Consider the following 23,400-nt stretch of genomic DNA (forward strand, 5'->3'; position numbering starts at 1 on the left):
GGTCATGCTTTTTTAAGATTTTGGTAATCTTTTCCGAGGTGCCTCGGATGTAGGGAATGGTGATGGATTTAGAGTAATCCTTGTTGTGGAAGGGGGGGGGGGATCTGTGGTTTGTAGGTTCTAATATTTTTTGCACTTTTTTTTGGGGGTAGCCATTGGCTGAGAAAGTGTTGAGGATGTGATTTAGTTCAGTGTTAAGGGCCAAGTTGTTTGAACAGATTAGTTTAGCCCTTTTGTATAGTGTTTTCACTACTCGATATTGTTGTGAGGGGGGGGGGGGGGGGGTGAATGTATCTCCCTGTATGGGTGGGTTTTCTGTAAACTGAGAAAACCAAGGTTCCATTAGGCTGGCGGGTGACTAGTGTGTCTAGGAAAGGGAGGCGGTTTTTTTCCTCTTTTTCCAGGGTGAATTTGATTCTGGGGTGTTGGTTGTTTAAGTGTGTTAAGAAGGAGAGAAGTGTTTCAGAGCCATGTGGCCAAATAGCGAACACATCATCAACGTAGCGAAGCCATATGGTTGGTTTTTGTGGGGCAGAGGCTAAGGCTTTTTCTTCAAAGGTCTCCATAAAGAAATTGGCCAAGGGTGGGGAGAGTGGTGAACCCATGGCTGTCCCCTCTATTTGTTTGTAGAATTTTCCTTGCCAAACGAAATAGCCTGAGTTCATTGTGAACTGAAATAAGGCTGAGATATCGGGAGAAAATTTAGCTTGGATTAGCTCTAGAGTTTCCTTGAGTGGGACATTTGTGAATAAAGAGGAGACGTCAAAGCTGACCATTATGTCAGTATGTTGGAGTGTAAGGTTTTCTATGCTGGCTTTGAAATGGGCTGAGTTTTTTATGTGTGATGGTGTGTTGCCAGTATAGTGTGTGAGCTCTTTGGCCAAATGTTTAGCTAATTTGTATGTGGGAGAATCAATGCCATCCACTATGGGACGTAATGGCACATTTTCTTTATGTATTTTTGGGAGTCCGTAAATACAGGGGGGTATAGAGTTAAATGGCTTTAATCTGTTGGTAACTTCTGCAGGCCAAGAAGTGACTCTCTTAAGGAGCCTGTGAAGTTTTCTAATTTGAGAGTTGGTGGGATTGTAATTGATGGGGAGGTAAGTAGCCCGATCTAAGAGAAGAGCATTCAGCTTACCTGTGTAGTCCTTTTGGTTAAGGACTACAGTTGCGTTTCCCTTATCCGCTTTGGTGATAACTATTTCTTTATTATTCTTCATCTCCTGTAGAGTTTTATATTCCTTGTTGGATATGTTGGATTTTGGTGGGACTGCTTTGGAAAGGACACAGGCTACATCCAGTCTCACACTGTTGGCGAATTGATGTGGAAGGTGGCGGATTCCGCATTCGATCTGGATCATAATATTCTCACTGGGTATTTTTTTGGGAGCAATCGCGAAGTTGTGGCCACGTGACAGCGCGTTGATTGCTTCAGGCTTCAGGGTGACTGAAGAAAGGTTGATTACGGTATTGGTAGCAAGTTTTGGAAGGACGGTAGAGTTCTTTTTTAATTTTTTGAATTTTTTCATCTGTCGGCCTCGTATTTTTTTAAATTCTTTGTCGGCAGCGGTACATGAGACGTCACGTAAAATCGACCAAAGTTCGTGGTTTAGAGTGCACGAAAGCTCATCTTTGACGGCACGAATAGTTTCGTTAATGTCCGCTAAGAGAAAACGCGTGGCGGTGATTTGTTCGCGACGGCGATTTGTTGGCCCTAAACACTGAACTAAATCACATCCTCAACACTTTCTCAGCCAATGGTTACCCCCAAAAAAAAGTCCAAAAAATATTAGAACCTACAAACCACAGATCCCCTCCTCACCTTCACAACAAGGATTACTCTAAATCCATCACCATTCCCTACATCCGAGGCACCTCGGAAAAGATTACCAAAATCTTAAAAAAGCATGACCTGACCTCCTGTTACAAACCTTACAGAAAATTGGCATCCCTTATCCGCTCCACTAAAGACCAACCACTTCCCCTTGACCTACCTGGTGTATACCAGGTCCCTTGCAGTTGTAATCTGTCTTACTTTGGCCAAACAGGCAGGACAGCGAATATCAGAATTTCTGAACACAAGGACTACATCCGGTTTCACAAGTGCAGCCATTCTGGTCTTGCGGACCATGCTCTGGATACACGCCACAGAATACGGTGGAAGAGGGCTACAGTAATACACCGTAGCAAATACAAATACGAAAGACTATTTATGGAATCAGCCTCGGCCCTAAGAAATTCTCCAAACCTCAACAAATTTGGTTATATGCGACTGCCCCAAATTTGGGAGGCTTACATCAGCAGACCTTCAGCCCAACGGCCAAGAACACCTACTTAGCCCGCTAGAGGGCACCATCAGGACTTTTAGGAGAACAATAGCTTCATTCCCAGTTACTGTGTTTGTAGTGCCCACGTGCACGTGCTTTTTTTGTAAGTTCCTTTAGAAGATGGCAATGTGACATTGCTGAAATATCGGAAAATATTTATTAAAGTATAATTTAATTTATATCCTTAACTACGTTGTTCAATTCCTTAAGTGTTTTAATAATGCATAACCAACGTATAAGCCTGTCTACGAGAATCAACATCATCCATGGAGATACAATCGCACGGAAGGCCCGCCAATACGGTAAATTGAAGTTGAAGCTGTCTAGACAATTAAATCGTCTAACTTTCCTGAAACGCTGCCGGGATAATAAAGTAATCCCGAACTGTGTAAAATTCAAGCACCGTTTTGTTTCAAAAAAAGCTCTTCGAATATATAACCGCGCCAGCTACCACGCGTTTTCTCTTAGCGGACATTAACGAAGCTATTCGTGCTGTCGAAGATGAGCTTTCGTGCACTCTAAACCACGAACTTTGGTCGAATTTACGTGACGTCTCATATAACGCTGCCGACAAAGAATTTAAAAAAAAAAAAAATACGAGGCTGACAGATGAAAAAAAAAAAGAAAAAATTAAAAAAGAACTCTACCGTCCTTCCAAAACTTGCTACCAATACCGTAATCAACCTTTCTTCAGTCACCCTGAAGCCTGAAGCAATCAACGCGCTGTCACGTGGCCACAACTTCGCGATTGCTCCCAAAAAAATACCCAGTGAGAATATTATGATCCAGATCGAATGCGGAATCCGCCACCTTCCACATCAAGTCGCCAACAGTGTGAGACTGGATGTAGCCTGTGTCCTTTCCAAAGCAGTCCCACCAAAATCCAACATATCCAACAAGGAATATAAAACTCTACAGGAGATGAAGAATAATAAAGAAATAGTTATCACCAAAGCGGATAAGGGAAACGCAACTGTAGTCCTTAACCAAAAGGACTACACAGGTAAGCTGAATGCTCTTCTCTTAGATCGGGCTACTTACCTCCCCATCAATTACAATCCCACCAACTCTCAAATTAGAAAACTTCACAGGCTCTTTAAGAGAGTCACTTCTTGGCCTGCAGAAGTTACCAACAGATTAAAGCCATTTAACTCTATACCCCCCGTATTTACGGACTCCCAAAAATACATAAAGAATATGTGCCATTACGTCCCATAGTGGATGGCATTGATTCTCCCACATACAAATTAGCTAAACATTTGGCCAAAGAGCTCACACACTATACTGGCAACACACCATCACACATAAAAAACTCAGCCCATTTCAAAGCCAGCATAGAAAACCTTACACTCCAACATACTGACATAATGGTCAGCTTTGACGTCTCCTCTTTATTCACAAATGTCCCACTCAAGGAAACTCTAGAGCTAATCCAAGCTAAATTTTCTCCCGATATCTCAGCCTTATTTCAGTTCACAATGAACTCAGGCTATTTTGTTTGGCAAGGAAAATTCTACAAACAAATAGAGGGAACAGCCATGGGTTCACCACTCTCCCCACCCTTGGCCAATTTCTTTATGGAGACCTTTGAAGAAAAAGCCTTAGCCTCTGCCCCACAAAAACCAACCATATGGCTTCGCTACGTTGATGATGTGTTCGCTATTTGGGCACATGGCTCTGAAACACTTCTCTCCTTCTTAACACACTTAAACAATCAACACCCCAGAATCAAATTCACCCTGGAAAAAGAGGAAAAAAACTGCCTCCCTTTCCTAGACACACTAGTCACCCGCCAGCCTAATGGAACCTTGGTTTTCTCAGTTTACAGAAAACCCACCCATACAGGCAGATACATTCACCAACAACCCCCCCCCCCCTCACAACAATATGGAGTAGTGAAAACACTATACAACAGGGCTAAACTAATCTGTTCAAATGACTTGGCCCTAAACACTGAACTAAATTACATCCTCAACACTTTCTCAGCCAATGGCTACCCCCCAAAAAAAGTCCAAAAAATATTAGAACCTACAAACCACAGATCCCCTCCCCCCCTCCACAACAAGGATTACTCTAAATCCATCACCATTCCCTACATCCGAGACACCTCGGAAAAGATTACCAAAATCTTAAAAAAGCATGACCTGACCTCCTGTTACAAACCTTACAGAAAATTGGCATCCCTTATCCACTCCACTAAAGACCAACCACTTCCCCTAGACCTACCTGGTGTATACCAGGTCCCTTGCAGTTGTAATCTGTCTTACTTTGGCCAAACAGGCAGGACAGCGAATATCAGAATTTCTGAACACAAGGACTACATCCGGTTTCACAAGTACAGCCATTCTGGTCTTGCGGACCATGCTCTGGATACACGCCACAGAATACGGTGGAAGTGGGCTACAGTAATACACTGTAGCAAATACAAATACGAAAGACTATTTATGGAATCGGCCTCGGCCCTAAGAAATTCTCCAAACCTCAACAAATTTGGTTGTATGCGACTGCCCCAAATGTGGGAGGCTTACATCAGCAGACCTTCAGCCCAACGGCCAAGAACACCTACTTAGCCCGCTAGATGGCACCATCAGGACTTTTAGGAGAACAATAGCTTCATTCACAGTTACTGTGTTTGTAGTGCCCACGTGCACGTGCTTTTTTTGTAAGTTCCTTTAGAAGATGGCAATGTGACATTGCTGAAATATCTGAAAATATTTATTAAAGTATAATTTAATTTATATCCTTAACTACGTTGTTCAATTCCTTAAGTGTTTTAATAATGCATAACCAACGTATAAGCCTGTCTACAAGAACTTACTGGTGTTCTAGTCATTATCCATAAATATTTTTAACTCCAGACTTATTAAGCTTCTTCTCATCTTCTTCCTTCATTCATTTCCTCTATCTGTATTCTTTGGAACAGTCTTCCCCATACTATCTATCCTCAGTGGATACAACCCCCAGCTTTTCAAGAAACATGTTAAGATTCTGCCTTCCTTCTTAATCACTTGAATAGTAGATTTCTTATGAACATGCACATTGAAATAAAGCCAGATTTCTGATAAGCATAGTTTTTGATATCAAGCAATGTTTGGTGCAAATGTAATTTTCACCAGGATGATCTGCAGTCTTTATGCAAACATCATTATCACAGTAATTTTGAATTTCCTTATTATCAGTGCGTGAAGTATGTATAAGGAAAAGAAAGCGAGAAAGTCTGACCTCACTAAAGATTATCCATTAGTCATTTCAAGTTATCCCACTTCAAGTGTTGTTAATAACAACTTTTAATTATAGTATAAAATATGGCTTGTCTTCACTGTATGCTTTTTTTAATTGTGGACCTATTAAAAAAAAAAAGAATCACTTTAATTTATTTTGAATTAATTTTCAGAGCTTTTATTTTTTTTATTATTATTATATTTTTCAAGGTTATTAGTGAGCCATAATAATGATATCCTTCAGCAGTGTTCTGATTGTCAATCCAGTCTTCCACATGAAATGGTTAATGGAACTGTTTTGCCACTTGCGTCGCTTCAGGGGAATATAAGAAGGTATGATTTTCTTCAGTCGTGTCTTTAAAATACTCATGATAGAGCTTTGATTGGTAAAATTTTTTCAAAAGAATGATTCTCCAAGTGATCTGATATCTTATTATATGCTTTTGTAAGATATATTACAACAAGATATTTTCCTACAGCTTTATTTTGTTCGATTATCTACTGATAATAGAAAATGATATCAAGAAAATACTTATCCATCTCATATTACTTTTCTCTTTCCAGAAATAAATTAATACAGTTAGTCAGTAAAGGAGATTTGATGGGGAAGGGAGGAGAAAACATTGCATGAACAGTTACATAACATTATAATCAGTCTCTCAGTATGAGAAGGTTAGAACCTATAGTATACAGATGTCTTGTGTGGACTAGAGACAAGAAGAAACAGAGAAAGAACTCTTCAACATTTTTCTAGGAAAGGTGTGGGCTTTTGAGGTAAATGAAGGTAGAAAGACCATTTTAAACAATCAAACATTTCTTAAATGTTCAGTATGTGTGGTTGTCATCAAACACAATTGTGTTTGATGACAACCACACATTCTGAACAATCTAAAATTACAGTCAATGTACTATCAACATAAGAAGCTTACATGGCAAAGAAATGGAGCTAGCTGAGAAATTGGATGAGTACCAGATCAACATAATAGGGGTGACTGAAACAAAAAAGACAAAAACTGGTGAGATCTTTCTGAGCAATAAACACAAAATGTTATATTCAGGAAATGACAATCAAGGAAAAGAAGGAGTAGCAATAGTATTCAACACTAAATATGAGGCTAATCATCTTGAATGGCAGGCAATATCAAGTAGAGTGATGTGGGCAAATATGAGAATGGGGAACTGGACAGTGAGACTTATTTGTGCCTATGGTCCCACAGACGGTTCTGCTAAAGTGGAAGTGGAGGAATTTTTTGAGGCTTTAGAGAAAGCAACTGACACAATGAAAAAAGGAAAAGTTGGTCCTTGGTGAGTATCTAAATAGCAGAGTAAAAAATTTGGAGAAAAAGAGCAAAGCTAATAATAATGGCAAATACCTGTTGGATTTCTGCTCATAACATGGACTGGTTATTACTAACACCATGTTCCAACATAAAAATGTGCACAAATTCACATGGAGAGAAGAGGCAAGGAATAAGAAAAGTCTTATTGACTATGTTATGGTTGAGAGTGATGTTTTCTCACTGGTGCAGGACACTAGAGTGTACAGAGGATTTGAAATTGAAAGGGAGTTAGGACTCATCGAAGGAGACATATCACTCGCAATCTCCAAAGGCAAGCCATCCAGTCACATGTTGCTCCATGAGAGAGAAATCTATCTCTCACCCCCTTTCTTGACTGCATTCATTCTCAACTTGCATGGATTCTTTCTTGTCTGTTTTCCACCTTTCATAAAATGAAAAATTCCATCTACTGGTATCTTGTATGACCCATTCAAAAGGTTGTAGGTCTCTATCATATCACTCCTTCCTCCTGTTTGTTGGTATCTGCACTCCACAAATTCTCAATATCTCTCTACTAGATCTGCATACAGATATGATCATATCACAGCCTTGTAAAGAAGCAAAATGACTTCCTTGTTCTTACCTGTCAGTGTTCATTTCAGCATTGCATATTTTATTATATGGAAGTCAATATATTAGTCGTCCAAAAGTTTCAGATGCATGATTGATTCGTCTTTATATCTTAGTTGTACTCTAGCTTCTTTTCCATTAGCTGTCTTAAGGTGAATAATTGGTCACTTGTGCTTCGTCCCGGTCTGAAACCTGCTTGGTTTCTCCTAATGCTAATTCTATAAATTCACCGTTGTACTCAATTACTCCTCCAAGATAGGTGAAGTTTTCCACCTGCTCTAGGTTCATGCTATCAATTTCAATTTTCAGATTGGTGTTTCTTTTTCCTATTTGCATAATTTTTGTTTTGTCTATATTTAGGTTTAATCTAAATTTTATACATTCTTCCTTTATTTTATCAGAAATTCATTCTAGATCTTCTCCCATGCTTTCAAGTAATACAATATCATTTGCAAATTTTAAATTTGTTATATTTTTCTGCATATATTTTGATTCCAGGGTCTTCTTTGTTTAAGGCCTTACCAGTTGCTTCTTCCCGTGTAAGATTGAACAAGTCTAGTGATAGATTGCATCCCTGTCTTACTCCACTCTCTGCGTGGAACCAATTGGTTAAGGTGTCCTCCACTCATACCGCACTTTCAGATTTCTCATATAGATTCTTTATTTTTCTTATAGTTTTGTTGGGAATTAGTGTTCTCTCAACTCCCCTAATCAATTCTCCTTTTTACTTTTGTTTTCATGTCCACTCGTTCCTTTTTCCTGCCAGTAACTGGTTCTCACCAGTTTAACTCACATCGAACATGCTTTTCCCTTGGTATGTAGTAGTTCATGCGCTAGGAGGAAATTGCATGATTTCTCACCACAACCAATCAAATGATATCACAAGGAATTTTCTGGATATATTAAAAATACATAATCACAGTTTCTTATATTATTATTAAAGGAATAAAGCAAATAAAATAAATGACACTTTAATACAGAGCCTTATCATGTCTATGATATACCCTAAAATTACATAAATAAAGTTAACTAACAAAACTCAAAAGGAATTACACGAATAACATTTTATAAGCAATAGACTAACAAAATAAATTCATATAAGTTCTGCTTATGATTATTAATTATAAATATCTTCATTCACAATTTAACACTGATGCCTCTGCAATTATTTATTAAATTTTTTGTATATAGGAGTTATAACTGATTTGGTCCAATCAATAGATATTGCTTCATTTTTGTAGATCCTTACAAATGTTTTTAATTCCAAAAGTTGTTCCTTTCCTTTCCTGCTTTTAAAAATTCTGCAAGTATTTGATAAATACCAGAGCAAGGTGCTTTCCTAGTTTTAAGTTTATCTGTGTGCTATTTCTTTGATAAAAATGTGTTTCTCTTTCCATTTCAGTGGCTTGAATAATGATATCCTGAGAGCTGTTTTTATTATATAAATCTCTAAAGTATTCTTCCCATCTGGCCATTATTTTTGTTTAACTTTCAATTAATTGTCCCTCTTTGTTTTGATCATTATCATTTTTGTCGTTTGTGTCTTACTAATTTGATCTATTTGTTTATATAATCCATGGATGTTCTTTTCTTTTGATAGCTTCTCTGCCATTTTGCATTTTTCTTCTAACCTTGTTAGAAGGTGCCTAGTTAATTTTGTCTCTTTTCACTAGTTTTCTAATTTGTTTGGTTAATCTATTATATTCGTTTCTGTTATAGTTCTGTTTTAATTTCATGCTTTCCTTTGATTGCTTAACTTTTTTACTTCATTCGAGATCTGATCCTTCTTTCTTTCTTCTTCCTTCTTTCTTTCTCTTTGTAATCTGTTGTATTTTCTGTCGATTTTAATATTATTTCCTTTAATTTGCACGAATGTTCTTCAATATTTATATTCTGTTTTGGTAGTTCCTTCAGGTTTTTATCTAGTTCTTGTTATTTTCTTAGAATATTGTCTTGCAGTCTATTTACATTCAGTCTCCTTTTGACTCTAAAAGTGCTTTCAGATTTTAAGTTTATTCTTAGGCTTGCTAATGCTAGCTTATGGTTTGATCCACAGTCTGCAGCAAAGGATCTGCAATTTAGGATACTTGATTTCCATCTTTGGTTTACAATAATATAGTCAATTATATTCTTGGTTTGGCTATCTAGTGATACCATGTCCATTTTCTTTGGGATTTGGTTGTTTAAAAAGAGTGTTGTCATTGTTAGTCTATTATTTGAGCAGAAGTTTAGCAATCTTTTGCCATGTTCATTACTTTCTCCATACCCAAACTGTCCGATTACTCGTGGTCAGGTATCCCAGTCTTTGCCTGCTTTTGCGTTTGAGTCCCCCCCCCCGTTACCATTAGGAGGACTTGACTTGATGTCTCCTGTACTGCTTTTTGCAGTCTGTATAGAACTCCTCAATGTCGTCTGATGATGTTGAAGTTGGTGAGTACACTTGAATAATAGTCAGTGATCTAATTGTTGTTTTAAATCTTGCTTTAATTATCCCAGAGAGAGATAGGATTGCAAGACAGTAGAGAGTTTTTGAGGCTTTGGTTTTAATATAAGTGCTACTCCCTCTTGGTGTTTGTTGTCCTCTCTGCCTGAAGTTAAAATTGTGTACTGTCCATGGTGAAATTTTCCTGGTTTTGCAGAGTCCAATCACTTCCCATTTCTAGTTGTCTAATTCATGCAATAGTATTTCCAATGTTCCTTCCTGAAGGGTTCTTACATTCCATGTTGCTGTGCTTGTTATGTTTTTCCTATCTACTAGGTGATGTTTTGTTCCAATAACATATTTTTTGCCTTCGCTATCTTGGTTCCCTAATAGTGGGTGTGACCCTTATTTTTGACCAGGCAACGGTTCAGCCGGCATGCATCTTTAGGTTGGCTTGAGTTCATGCAGTTTCAGTGGCTAAGTTTCATTGAGTGTCAACCACCATACCTTGACTTGTATTAAGCCACTCCTAACATAGAGTACAGACGCTGTTGCAGCGGATTCGCTGAATACAAGTTGCTGCTTGAAATCACCATATCTGGCTATCCTCGCTTAGTTTAGCCTGTGGGGTCGACACAGTTTACTGGGGTGTGGCAGCTACCAGTTTACAGTAGCTTCTTGAAGCCATAAGTGAGAGTTGGGTGTCCATTGAGAACCAATCCATCTAACCACAATTATGTGCGACTGTAAGTGGAGAGGTACTATCTCTCCTCAACACCCCCAACACAACTCGCATTGTATTTACTAACATTGAAATGACAGCGATTTTCACGTGCTCACAACTCTAGTTTAATCAAATTATTCTATGAGTACTGCATGTCTGCATTCCCGATCACTCTTCCTGTCTTTGCATCATCATCAGCAAATAGCTGTATGTTTCCTGTTACATTCTTCCATTGTCATTAATGTAAAGATTGAATATCAGTGACTGATCTATAGCACACACCACTGGTCACCTTAAATCTTGTAGACTCACATTCCTCATGAACTACTTTTTAATATCTGTCAATTAGCCATATCTTCTTACCCAGACTGGTAGTTGATAATCCAGTACCATATCTTTCAGCTTATGCAGCATGCTGAACCCTTTCAAAAGCTTTAACAGAGGAAGTATCATGGTGTATCCATTGCCCTTGTCGAATTCAACCATCAACTTTTTAATATCTGTCAATTAGCCATATCTTCTTACCCAGATTGGTAGTTGATAATCCAGTACCATATCTTTCAGCTTATGCAGCATGCTGAACCCTTTCAAAAGCTTTAACAGAGGAAGTATCATGGTGTATCCATTGCCCTTGTCGAATTCAACCATCACATTATTATAAAATATGAGTAAGTGTCAAGCTACTCAAACACAATAGATTCTCTGTTGTGTTTAAGCGTCAAACCCACTTCTGTATGCAATCTCTTACAAACGTTTCCAAAATCTTCATCACCACTTCAGAGATACTGATAGGTCAATGATTAGATATATTAGTCTTTGCACACAATCCTTGTGCAATTAGACTATTATACATTCTTAACAGTCATGTAACATCTCTCCTGTGTTGAGACAAAAATTACACAGCCAATTTAGCTGAACACTCTTTTAGCATCCATGTCGATATCTCATCTGTCCCTATTGTCATATTCAGTTTATGAAATAGCTCTAATACCTCCTCATATGCCAGCCTGGTTGGCCGAGTGGTTAGCATATTGGCGCTCCAGCCAAGAGGCTGCAGGTTCGAATCTTGCCAGGGGCATGAATGTTTGTGATTGTCCTACTAATCAGTTACCATATGTACTGCTATGACTTGTGTCCTGGTGCAGTATAACATTTGACGTCTTTGTGCCATAAAAATCAGATAAAAAAAAAAAAATTCTCCTCCTACACCTGAACTTCTTCCTTTAGTGTAGCGGTAACGTTGAGCTCTATATATTGCGTGCTCCAGGTTGATAACTCAGCAAAATGGACACCCATTAGTTGAACAATCTCTTCTGCATTGACGAGAGTTATTCTTTCTTTTACTTGCAATATAATGATAGAATTCTTTTGGGCTGTCACATAAGTATGAAAAGAAACTTGCAGAGCCAGTTTCTTTTCATACTTACATTTAGCTTTCCATACAATAGTCAGAACTCTTCTGGCTTGCACCTTATAATTTTCGTAACTGACATTGTTCGTGTGCACTTGGTATTCCTTCCACATCACTTTTTCTTAAACAATATCTTGCTTAATAAGATTGCACATCTGTTTCACTCCCACCCTGTTTATTCTTCCAACTCTAGGAGCACATTCTAATATTGTGTCATTGGTGTATTTTTTAAATACTTCCCATGCATTAGTGATATCCTTCCCATCTCAAATCTAGTTTTCTCCTCAGTCATAATTTCATGCTTAGTAGTTCAGCATGTAACTCTTCTGAAAAGAACATCCATAAACATCCATTGAAGGATTAAATAGAAGAGGAGATAGTGAGATGTGTTATGGAGTAGAGTGCCCTCTCCACAATGAGTCCTTGGAGGTCTTACTTAATGTTATTTAATAGTATAATAATATTAAACTTAGCTGCTTCCCAAGCATAATCACTGTCATTAATTGGAGGCAGAACAGTGACCCCCCCCCATTATAATCTGGTCTGATACTCTTTTACCTTGAGTTCCTTCTGTCACATGCTATTTAGGAAGTTATCTTGCAACAGCTGATTAAATTTTGCTGATACCCAGTTATTGTTTAGATAATTAAAGTCACTCATAATGATGAATAATCATTTAGCACCCATTTGCTTTATTTGAGTCTTAACTCATTTGGGATAGATGATCCTTTATTGGGTCTTTTCAAAAAAATAGTGAGTTAGCTGGTCTCATATGGAGGAAGAGGGTTTTTTCTCCCAGGAATTCAGGTTTTTCATCCCTTAGAACAGGCAAACTAGCTCCCATGAACACTCAGATCAAGTCATAAATATCTGCCCTAAGGGGATGCAGCAGAGGAGTGATGTGTCTGCTGCATTAATTCATCGTGACACCTAATCAAGAGATACTCATCCTAAGGACTGATAGGCTGAAGAAGAGGTTTATTTGGCAATGCATTTTGTTGTCATTAGGTTTATGGCATTGTTCACCATGTATTTGATCTTGTTAAACCCCCACCACCACATAGCTTCAAACTCACTGATACACAGAAAACTATTACTAATATTGTCCAGTCATAGCTTTCTATCCTAACTGGACTGAAATCATCTGATATCATTAGCATCATACCCCTTCCCTCCTATTTTTACTGCCATTACTGAGAGCCAGGTCTCAGTAATGCCAGTCTGAGGCCACACTTTTTCACTAAGGCAACAAGCCTAATCCCTTTGTTCCATATACTCCTAGGATTTGTGTATTGTCATTATAAATTACCTCCTTGCTTTTTTGTATTCTCTTTTCTGCAGTCTGCATTACCTGGTTGGGCAATTTTTAGATTCCTGTACATATCCAATATTCCACTTATACAAACATCCTTACATATACTTAATAAGTCCAAGCAAGACAAACACACAGTCATATTTTCATTATAATCACCTCAAATCCTGTAGAAATGGATAAAAAATTAAACAAGATAGATAGAGCTTGGATAAAGGATTAAGTATAATTATGACAAGTATAATTTATTTGTAGCCAAGTGAAGAAACTCTCTCTGATCCAGAGTATCTAAATAAGGTGATACACCTTTTGCTCCTTGTATGCTTTATTTTTATTTATTCGTATGGAGTTTCCTCCCTATTTCTCCCGCGTCCCTACTGGGGCGAGTTGAGTCCCCTCATGGGGGGGTTAATATTTATGACTGTAGATTCATCTGTGTTCACAGGGCCAGTTTGCCTTCTTGCAGGATGAAAAACCCCAGATAAACTGGGGGGAGGAACCCTGCAGTCCACGCCAAAAACTGGCTAACTTGGCTATGGCTGAGGAAGATCCTTAAGTTCCTCATGTCGTCGACGGGAATCGAACCTAGGACGCTCCTTCCTCAGGCATATGGTTGCAAAGCGCATAGCCACTAGGCTAACTGCGCGGACACTTGTGTGTGCTGTAAATATGACTTCTGCATTATTTCGACTTTGTATCTTTCAGAGTCTGGCTCCCATAATTCATAGCAATATACACATCTGTATTGGCAAGTGTGTTTTGCATTATGGGATATTGTGGCAATTGATATGAAGTCAACAACCTTTATATCCTAATAGCTTAGTTGGGAAGATACTTCATGCACAAACTTACAGTATTTATATTTGCATAATGGCAAATACCTGTTGGATTTCTGCTCAGGACATGGACTGGTTATTACTAACACCATTCACATGGAGAGAAGAGGCAAGGAATAAGAAAAGTCTCATTGACTATGTTATTGTTGATAGTGATGTTTTCTCCCTGGTGCAGGACACCAGAGTGTACAGAGGATTAGAAATTGGAAGTAATCACTATTTAGTCTTGACCAGGATAAAATTGAATTTCATATTGAAAAAAAATGACATGTAAGAAAGTTTTAAAGTGAATAAAAGTTGAGCAGCTCTCAGATGTGAACTGTAGACTAAAATGCACAAAGATTATTGAAGAAAAAATGAAAGAGTTTGAGAACAGGAACCAAACCTTGGAGATTCAGTGGCAAGCCTTGAAGAAAACCCTGATTGATTCAGCTAGAGAGGCATGTGGTGAAGTTGTCTGCAAGGATAGAAAAATTAGAACTCCATGGTGGACACAGGAAGTTAAAGAGGCAGTGAAGGAAAAGAAGAAAGCATATCAAAAGTTCCTGGCAAATAAGTCAGCTTGTGCTCTTAGAGAATACAGAGACAAATCTAAGAAAGCTAAATAGTGTGTAAAGCTAAACAGTGTGTAAAACTAGCTAAACTAAAGTCATGGGAGAACTTTGGCAAGAACATAGAAAATAAATATCAAGAAGGTGGCAAAATATTCTGGAGGTTGTTGAAGAAGCTTAGGAATGGAGGAAAGAGTGCTGTAAAAGGAGTTAGAGACGATAAAGGTGAAATGAAAACGGGAGAAAAAGATATCCTTGAAGTATGGAGTAATTACTTTGAAAATTTGCTAAATGAAACAAGCAGTGATGACAGCACAGTGATAAAAAAAACACTGACCAGGCATGCAGTCAGGAATACATATCCATACTTGAAGTAGAAAAAGCCACCAAAGTCTTGAAATGTGGAAAGGCAGCAGGAGTAGATGATGTTCGACCAGAAATCGTGAAGTATGGTGGTATTAAAGTCTTACAGTGGCTGCACTGCATAGTTCAGAATGCCTGGACAAAGGGACGAATTCCTAATGATTGGGGTAGAGCTCTCATAGTACCCATATATAAAAAGGGGAAATAAAACTGAATGTGAGAATTACAGAGGTATATCCCTATTGAGTGTTCCTGGTAAGATATATGCAAGTATACTTGAGAAATGGTTGAGAAGAATTGTGGAAGAAAAAGCTTGGTGAAGAACAAGCTGGATTCAGGTCAAATAGAGGCTGTCAGGATCAGATCTTCACTTTATGACAAATAGTGGAGAAATCATGGGAATATAACAAAGATCTGTATTTAAGGTTTGTCGATTTGGAAAAGGCATATGACAAGGTGCCAAGAGAGAGAGAGAAGTTATTCAATACACTACAGTTATATGGTGTCAATGGGGCATTATATCAAGCAATACTTAGTCTTTATTTGAGTTGTAAGTAAGCAGTTAGAATTGAAGTAAATACAGGAAGATGGTTTCATGTTAAATCTGGTGTGAGACAAGGATGTACATTATCCCCCTCTTTTATTCATTATCTATATGGATCACATTACGAAGGAAAGTGGTAGTAAACATGATATCAAAATTGGAGATGTTAATGTCAGCTCTTTGATTTATGCAGACGATGTTATACTTATAAATAAATCTGCTACAAGTCTGCAAGATTCTCTGACTAAATTGAATAACTGTTGTAATAGATAAGGTATGAAGGTCAGCAATAAAAAGACACAGACAATGAAAATAGGCAGAATCATTGAAAATGTCAACTGTGTTGTGAATGGAGAACTGGTGGAACAAGTAAAACATTTCAGCTACTTAGGCACGATTTTTAGTGAAGATTATTATTATTATTATTATTATTGTTCCGGGCAACTCCAAGGGGTCGACAGACTCATCGAGGGAGGCCCTAACATCATGTCGAGAACAACTATTCGACATTGACACAGTATCTATCATACCTTGCCTTGAACTCATTCACGGTCGTAGCACCCACAACAGACTCTGGAAACTTATTCCACTCATTCACCACTCTCCAAGTAAAAAACCTTGCTCTAACACCCTTGTCAACCACGCTCTTGCCCAGCTTCCATGCATGGCCCCTAGTCCTCCCAACACCAGTCATATTTTCAAAAATATCTTCTGGATCAATCTTATAGAAACCCTTCAGTAATTTGAATTTCTCAATCATATCACCCTTCCTTCGCCTATCGTCCAATCTCTGCAACCCACAAATCTTCACCCTATTCTCATAAGGTTCATTCCACAGACCTGCTATCATCTTGGTCACTCGTCTCTGGATCCTCTCCACTTCCTCCCCATCATGAAGAAACCCTGGTGCCCATAACTGGGCACAGTAGTCCAGATGGGGTCTTACAAAGGCTCGATACAGAGGAACAACAACTTGTTTGTCTCTGCCTGTTAAAGTATTTTTCTGAAGCCAAGTGATTTGATGAGCTGATTTAGTCACTTTTGCAATGTGCTCCCCTAAACTTCAATTCCCTATCCACCAAAACTCCCAAATCCCTGGCCTCATCAATCTCCTGGAGTACGGTTCCACCAATGCGATATACTGCTGCTATTCTTTTCATCCCAAAGTGCATAACCTTACACTTTGCCACATTAAATTGACATCCATTTTTCCTAGCCCAGTCCTCCAAACTGTCCAAATCAGCCTGTAAAATATTGACATGCTGTGCACTCACAATTGCTCTACCCAACTTTGCATCATCAGCAAACAAATGAACACTTCCTCTCAAATCCTTTCCTATATCATTGATGAACAAATTGAAAAGCAGTGGTCCAAGAACAGAGCCCTGCGGCACACCACTAGTCACAAGCCGTCTTTTAGACTCCACTCCTGAATAAACCACTCTCTGGTATCTCTCCTTCAACCACCCTCCTATCCATCTCACCAACCCTATATCTATCCCCATCTGCTCCAGTTTACTGATTAGGGTTCCATGTGGTATCCTTTCAAAGGCCTTGGCAAGGTCCAGTAGTATCACTGTAAACCCATTACCCCTATCCAGTTCAGCCGTCACTGTGTTATAAAACGTGAGCAAGTTACTGAGGCATGATCTACCCTTCACAAAACCATGTTGTCCCCCATACAATATCCCATTTTCATCTATCCAATCCTGTATTCTTTTCTTGACTAATTTCTCTAAGACCCTGACAATGATTCCTGATATGCTAATCGGTCGGTAATTTACAACAGCAGTCTTGGAACCACCTTTATGCAGTGGAACTATTCCCCCCCCCCCCTTTCCACCCCCTCGGGACTAACCCAGACCCGAGACTCAAATTAAACAAAATGGTCAAGGGTACTGACAATTCTTTAGCTGCTTCTCATACGACACGAGCTGGTATACCATCCAATCCTACGGTTGTATTGACATTGAGGTTATGCAATAGACTACTCACCTCCACTTCATTCACCACAATTCCCATATAATCTACTGGTTTATTCGTTTCTGCAATGTCACCACCTGGTTGATATATACTTGCAAAGTGCTCACTCAGTAACTCAACTATATCAACTGATTCGGTTACCTCCCTACCATCGGCATTCTTTAAAATCATTCTGCCATGTACATTTTTCCTTTTACTTGCTACATATCTAAAAAACTGTTTAGGATTCTCTTTAGCCTGCATGGCCAATGTTCTTTCGTAATCCTTTTTTGCTTTTCTTACCACACTCGTTACCATTCTGGCCTGCGCTTTATACCGTTCATGTGCCTGCCAGTCACCTTTCTCCTTAAATTCCCTCCATAGTTGTTTCTTTTTTTGCAGCTCAAGCTTAATGGTGTTATTCATCCATTTAACCCCTACTTGATTTATTATTCGGACTCTAGGTATACAGTCAGCCATTGCTTCATGCAAACACTTCTTAACTGCCTCCCATGCACTATCAGCTTCTAGTCCTTGCAGTTGTACATGCCATGAATTTACCATGACGATGGTAAATTAAATATGGAAATAGACAACAGAATCAACAAAGCTGGTATGGTAGGCAGTCAATTGAATAAATTCATATGGAATAAGAGAGAAACTAAATTAGCTGTATACAAGGCAGTGTTCAAACCAGTTTTAACTTATGGATCTGAGAGCTGGGTCAGAAGTAAAATACTTGACCAAAGACTAGAGACCGCAGATATGAGAGTCCTGAGAAAGATTAGAGGCATAAACAGATGGCATCAATGGCAATATCATATAAAAAATGAGAATATTAGGAAAGAACTTGACATTGTCAGCATTCAGGAATGCGTTAGCAGAGCTAATCTCAGGTGGTATGGTCACTTAAACAGAATGGGCGAGGAAAGATTAGCAAAACAAGTGTTCTCTGCCAGGTTGGCAGCAAAACGACCCAGAGGAAGACCAAGATATAGGTGGATTCATACGGTACAAAGTGCCTTAGACGATAGAAATATAAGATCTGGTAATGTTGGAGTCTTGACAAGTAACAGACTGATTTGGAGGAAAATTGTAGATAGGAAGTTAGTAATGATGTAAATTTTTCATGTAGTACTATCATATCCTGCACACCCCTTGATGGTACATGGCAGGAATTTGATGATGATGACATTTGCATACACTTGAATAAAGGATTAAACAAAAATGTAATTTACTCCATTTTATTTTGCTCAGTCACTTAAGATTTCAAATACCCTGTATGCTCGAGTCCTGAACTAGTGTGAAGATACTGCTATCAACAATAACAACATTAACATAAACAATAAGTCAATGAGACTTTTCTTGTTTCTCTTTTCCATGTGAATTTGTACACATCTTTATAATGGAACGTGGTGTTAGTAATGGCTAGTCGATGTGCTGAACGAAAAGCCAGCAACTACTTCACATTATTATTAGCTTTGCTCTTTTCTCCAAATTTTCCAAAAGGATTTCTGTATATTTGGTAATCATTTCTTTTGCTGTTGTTTAGATTCCTAACAAGAACCGAGCACAAAAGCACATGTATACACAATATGGCTCTGACTCTACAGAATTTGGAAAAGTTAATGTCCAGCTGTTGTTCTCCCCTAGTCCATGTTGACTATCACTGATCTTCAACTGCTGTGATAGTGACAAAAAAAAACCTGATTATATGATGCTCTTTACCATGTTTCACATATTTGAAGACTTCATATAAGGCTGGAATCTATACCTAACAAAATGCTTTCTTGTTCTGTTTTTAACACTTGGGTTTCGCATTTGTGGTTTAAACTCTCCATTTTGGTTGCTGTTCAGTTGCAAATTGTGTTTTCTGATTAGCTTACTTATCTCTCTCTCTCTCTCTCTCTCTCTCTGCATATATTCATAACTGCTATAGTAATTTTGATTATTCTTCACAGTTACCTTCAGAAACCTTGTTATTTACAGATTTGGTATGACCAGTCAATTTTATCAAAAAAAAAAAAATCCATTCTCCAAACACCTAATGCATCTTGCAGCTAGTTATATTTTGCTGTGCAGAATTGCCTTTCCATGGATGTAATTTTATTGCCTCAACAATGGGAATGGAAAAATAGTGGATATGAGTGCATCTTTCCTATATGTTGACTAAAGAATGCAGAGTTCTTGTTACATATCGACAAAGCACTTTTCCCTTTATTTACATTTTCTCCATGACCTTACATAATACATATCTACAGTCTGGATAGCTGAATCAGATGAATGACACAACACCTTTGGTTTGAAAATACCGGGTTTGATTCTCATCATCACTGATGTAAGGGATTTTTTTTCAGATAAAAGGACTTACATTTTTTTTTTTTTTTTTTTTTTTTTCATTTGAAGATGAGTTATCTGATCTCATATGAAGATGGAAGGATTTTCCTCTCATATAATTCCGAGTTCTTCACACAAACAGATGGCCTGAGACTGTATGCTGAAATCAAATAGAAGCATCAGGATATAGAATGAATTGTAGGTATCCATAATGCTAATAGTAGTAATTTAAGGAGTAGCAGATCTGAAAAATTGCCTAGGTAAGGCATCGATTAGGGGATAGAATATTACAAATTTATATCTAGAGAAAAAATTTTGGGAACCTGAATTAAGGACTGTAAATAGCAACCTGGTGGGAAGGTGTCTGGGTTACCAACCGAGAACAACCAAGAGACTTCTTCACAACCAACACTAATAGGTTACTCTCTTTTTATGTCCGGTATTCAGTATTCATATTATTATTATTATTATTATTATTAAGAGAGACCTCTAGGGAGACAGACTCGTCAAGGGAGGCCACATACTACACACACACACACACCAGCTATCCTTATTCTTGAATTCATTCACACTGCTTGCAATTACAACATTCAAAGGCAATCCATTCCAATCATGCACCCCACCCTCTGAGAGAAAAATCTAGTCTTGGCAGCCTTCAAGGATGCCCTCTTGTTCTTTCCCCACCCTCCATAAATTGAAAAATTCCATCAATTGAAATCTTGTATGACCCTTTCAGAAGTCTCAATCATATCACTCCTGTTTGCTAGAGTCTGCAGTCTACAAATTCTCAGTCTGTCTCGTCTCCATAATCAGTATTCCACAATCCTGATATCATTTTTAACACTCTCCTTTGTACTCTCTCCAATATATCAGAACCACAACAGAAACCGGGAGACCAGACCTGCGCACGTCCAAGTGAAGTCATATCAAGGCCTTGTAAAGAGGCAAAATAACATCCTTATATTTACATGTGAACGTTTGTTTCAGCATTGCAATTATCTTTTGAGTTGTATTTGCAATCTTTGCCACATGGCCCCTGAACTTCAACTTCCTGTCTATTAACACTCCAAGATCCCTAGCCTCATCAGTTTCTTCTAGCCTAATCCCACCAATATAATACCACATTGGATAGCTAATCATGCCGAAGTGAATGACTTTACATTTATTGACATTGAACTGACACCCATTTTCACATGCCCACAATTCCGGCCTATTCAAATCATTCTGCAAGTATTGCATGTCAGCAGCGCTCCTGATTACTCTACCTATCTTTTCATCATCAACAAATAGCTGTATGTCGCTTGTGAAATCCTTCCCAATATCATTAATGTACAGATTGAATAACAATGAACCAAGCACTGATCCTTGTGGTACACCACTTGTTACTTTAAACCTTGCAGACTCAGATCCCTCATATAGCACTTTTTGATATCTGTCAGTCAGCCATCCTCTTATCCATGCTAATATTGTATAACCCAAACTCATTTTCTCCAATTTATACAACAGTCTACCATGCTGTATTCTGTCAAAAGCCTTAGCAAAATCCAAAAGTATCACGGTGTATCCATTCCCCTTGTCTAGTTCAGTGGTAACATTGTTATAGAATGTGAGCAAGTTGCTAAAACATGATCTTCCCTTAATAAACCCATGTTGTTCATTGCAAAGTAGAGATTCACTGTCAACCCATTTCTGAATGCAAGTCCTAACCAATTTTTCCAAAATCTTCACCATCACTCCTGAGATACTAATTGGTTGATAGTTGGATACATCGGTCTTTGCACCACCCTTGTGCAATGGAATTACTATACATTCCTGCAGAATCTTCCTTGTTCTGAGATTCATATTAAACAGCCTGGTCAAAGGAATGGCCAGTTCAGCTGAACACTCTTAGCATACATGCTGATATTCCATCAGTCCCTATTGTTGAATTCTTATTCATTTTGTGCAACAGCTCTAAAACCTCAGCCTCACACACCTGTGTTTCTTCATCTTGTGAAGAGGTAACAGTGAGCTCAATGTTGCATTCACTAGGTTGATAGCTTTTAACAAAATGGGCACTCGTTAACTGAACAACCTCTTCTGCATCTGTAACTCTCATGCCATCTGGATTTATAAGATTATTCTTTCATATTCATTCTTTCTTTTACTTGCAGCATATCGAAAGAATTCTGGATTGTCTTTAGCACACAGAGCCAGTTTCTTTTCATACTCAGACTTTGCTTTCCATACAACAGTTGTGACTATTCTTGCCTGCTGTTTATAATGTTCATAACGGACATCACCTTATTCAAATAGTATTCCTTCCACATCGTCCTTTTCTTACGAATCTCTTGCTTAATAAGATTACACATCCATTTGACTCCTACTCTATTTAAGAAACTGTGTTTGTATTATTTATTTAATTATTTTTCTTTACCTAAGCTTACTTAATTTATGGGATATCTGTCACAAGTGTATGTAGTGCATCTACATTCACTTGTTTAGTGCTGAATAAATGTTTGGATAATTCATTTGAATTGAAAAAAATTCCAACATTTAGTAACTAAATGGAGAAGTTTTTTGCATGTTCTTTGAAGGGAGAAAACTTATGTAATTAATATAAGCATGTTTATTTCTTTATTGTGTATATGTATGCTTTAGAAGTTATACATTTTAATGGTGTTTTTAATAAACACAGGCCAGTTCGTGTAGCAAGAGGTATGTTTCGTAGTACACCAAATATTCAGCAAGCTTGCACACTGAGTCATTTAGATTATCAGTTAGTAGCTTCCTTGTGTCTTCATTCAGGAAAGGAGTACCGTTTCTGGCTATTGACATTAGCAAGATATTTGGCTCAGGAAGGTGAGTAGATTATAATAATAAACATCGTTATTTCTTGATATGCACCCTCAAGGAGCATTACATGAAACGTTGTAGCATTGCATATATGAGATTGCATTATTAATGGAATTGTTCCAAGGAAATCAATGTTCTTGTCCTTCTGCAACTCAGAAGGACAAGAACATTAACATATCCAGTGAGCATATGACAAAGGGAAAAGAATCTTTGCTTTCAGATTATATAAGTAACTGATAATCAAGAGAAATTCTATATTTGCTTGTATTTTTGTAAAGGTGTAAGTAATTATATTTCGATGTACATTAATCAGATATGAACCACTTGATATGACTGGCATGTCTGAATACACATAGATTTGTTACAGACAAATATTCACTTTACAGTGGTGGTATTATGAGTGTAATAGATTACTATGGTAGCAAAACAAATTATATCATCCTATGAACTCTAGTTATGCATGTGTGCATTTATGAAAGGTTTCATTTGGAAGAAAAAAGGGGGAACAGTGGGTGGATTTGTGAACAAATCCTCCCACATCATCACCATCATTGCACTGCACAAGTGCAAACAAAACAAAGTAAAAAAATTTGCTTTAGTCTTTATTTGAGTTGTAAGTCAGCAGTTGAAGGAAATACAGGA

The 23,400-nt window shown here is 38.0% G+C and overlaps 1 protein-coding gene across 3 annotated transcripts in view; it reads left to right on the forward strand.

The window, feature by feature from the left end:
* The window catches only part of Hira (histone cell cycle regulator-like protein), a 429,854-nt gene that overhangs the window by 400,896 nt on the left and 5,558 nt on the right, over positions 1-23,400 (forward strand). For all 3 annotated transcript variants that reach the window (XM_090400974.1, XM_090400975.1, XM_090400976.1), the window contains 2 exons: positions 5,762-5,884; positions 22,601-22,764. In XM_090400974.1, coding sequence (XP_090257100.1) covers positions 5,762-5,884; positions 22,601-22,764 — 287 coding nt within the window. The remainder of the gene's footprint in view (positions 1-5,761; positions 5,885-22,600; positions 22,765-23,400) is intronic.

Source organism: Typopeltis vanoorti, chromosome 11 (assembly GCF_054136105.1).
Source record: "Typopeltis vanoorti isolate ZY-2024b chromosome 11, IOZ_Tvanoo_1.0, whole genome shotgun sequence".
NCBI classification, from domain to species: Eukaryota; Metazoa; Arthropoda; class Arachnida; order Uropygi; family Thelyphonidae; genus Typopeltis; species Typopeltis vanoorti.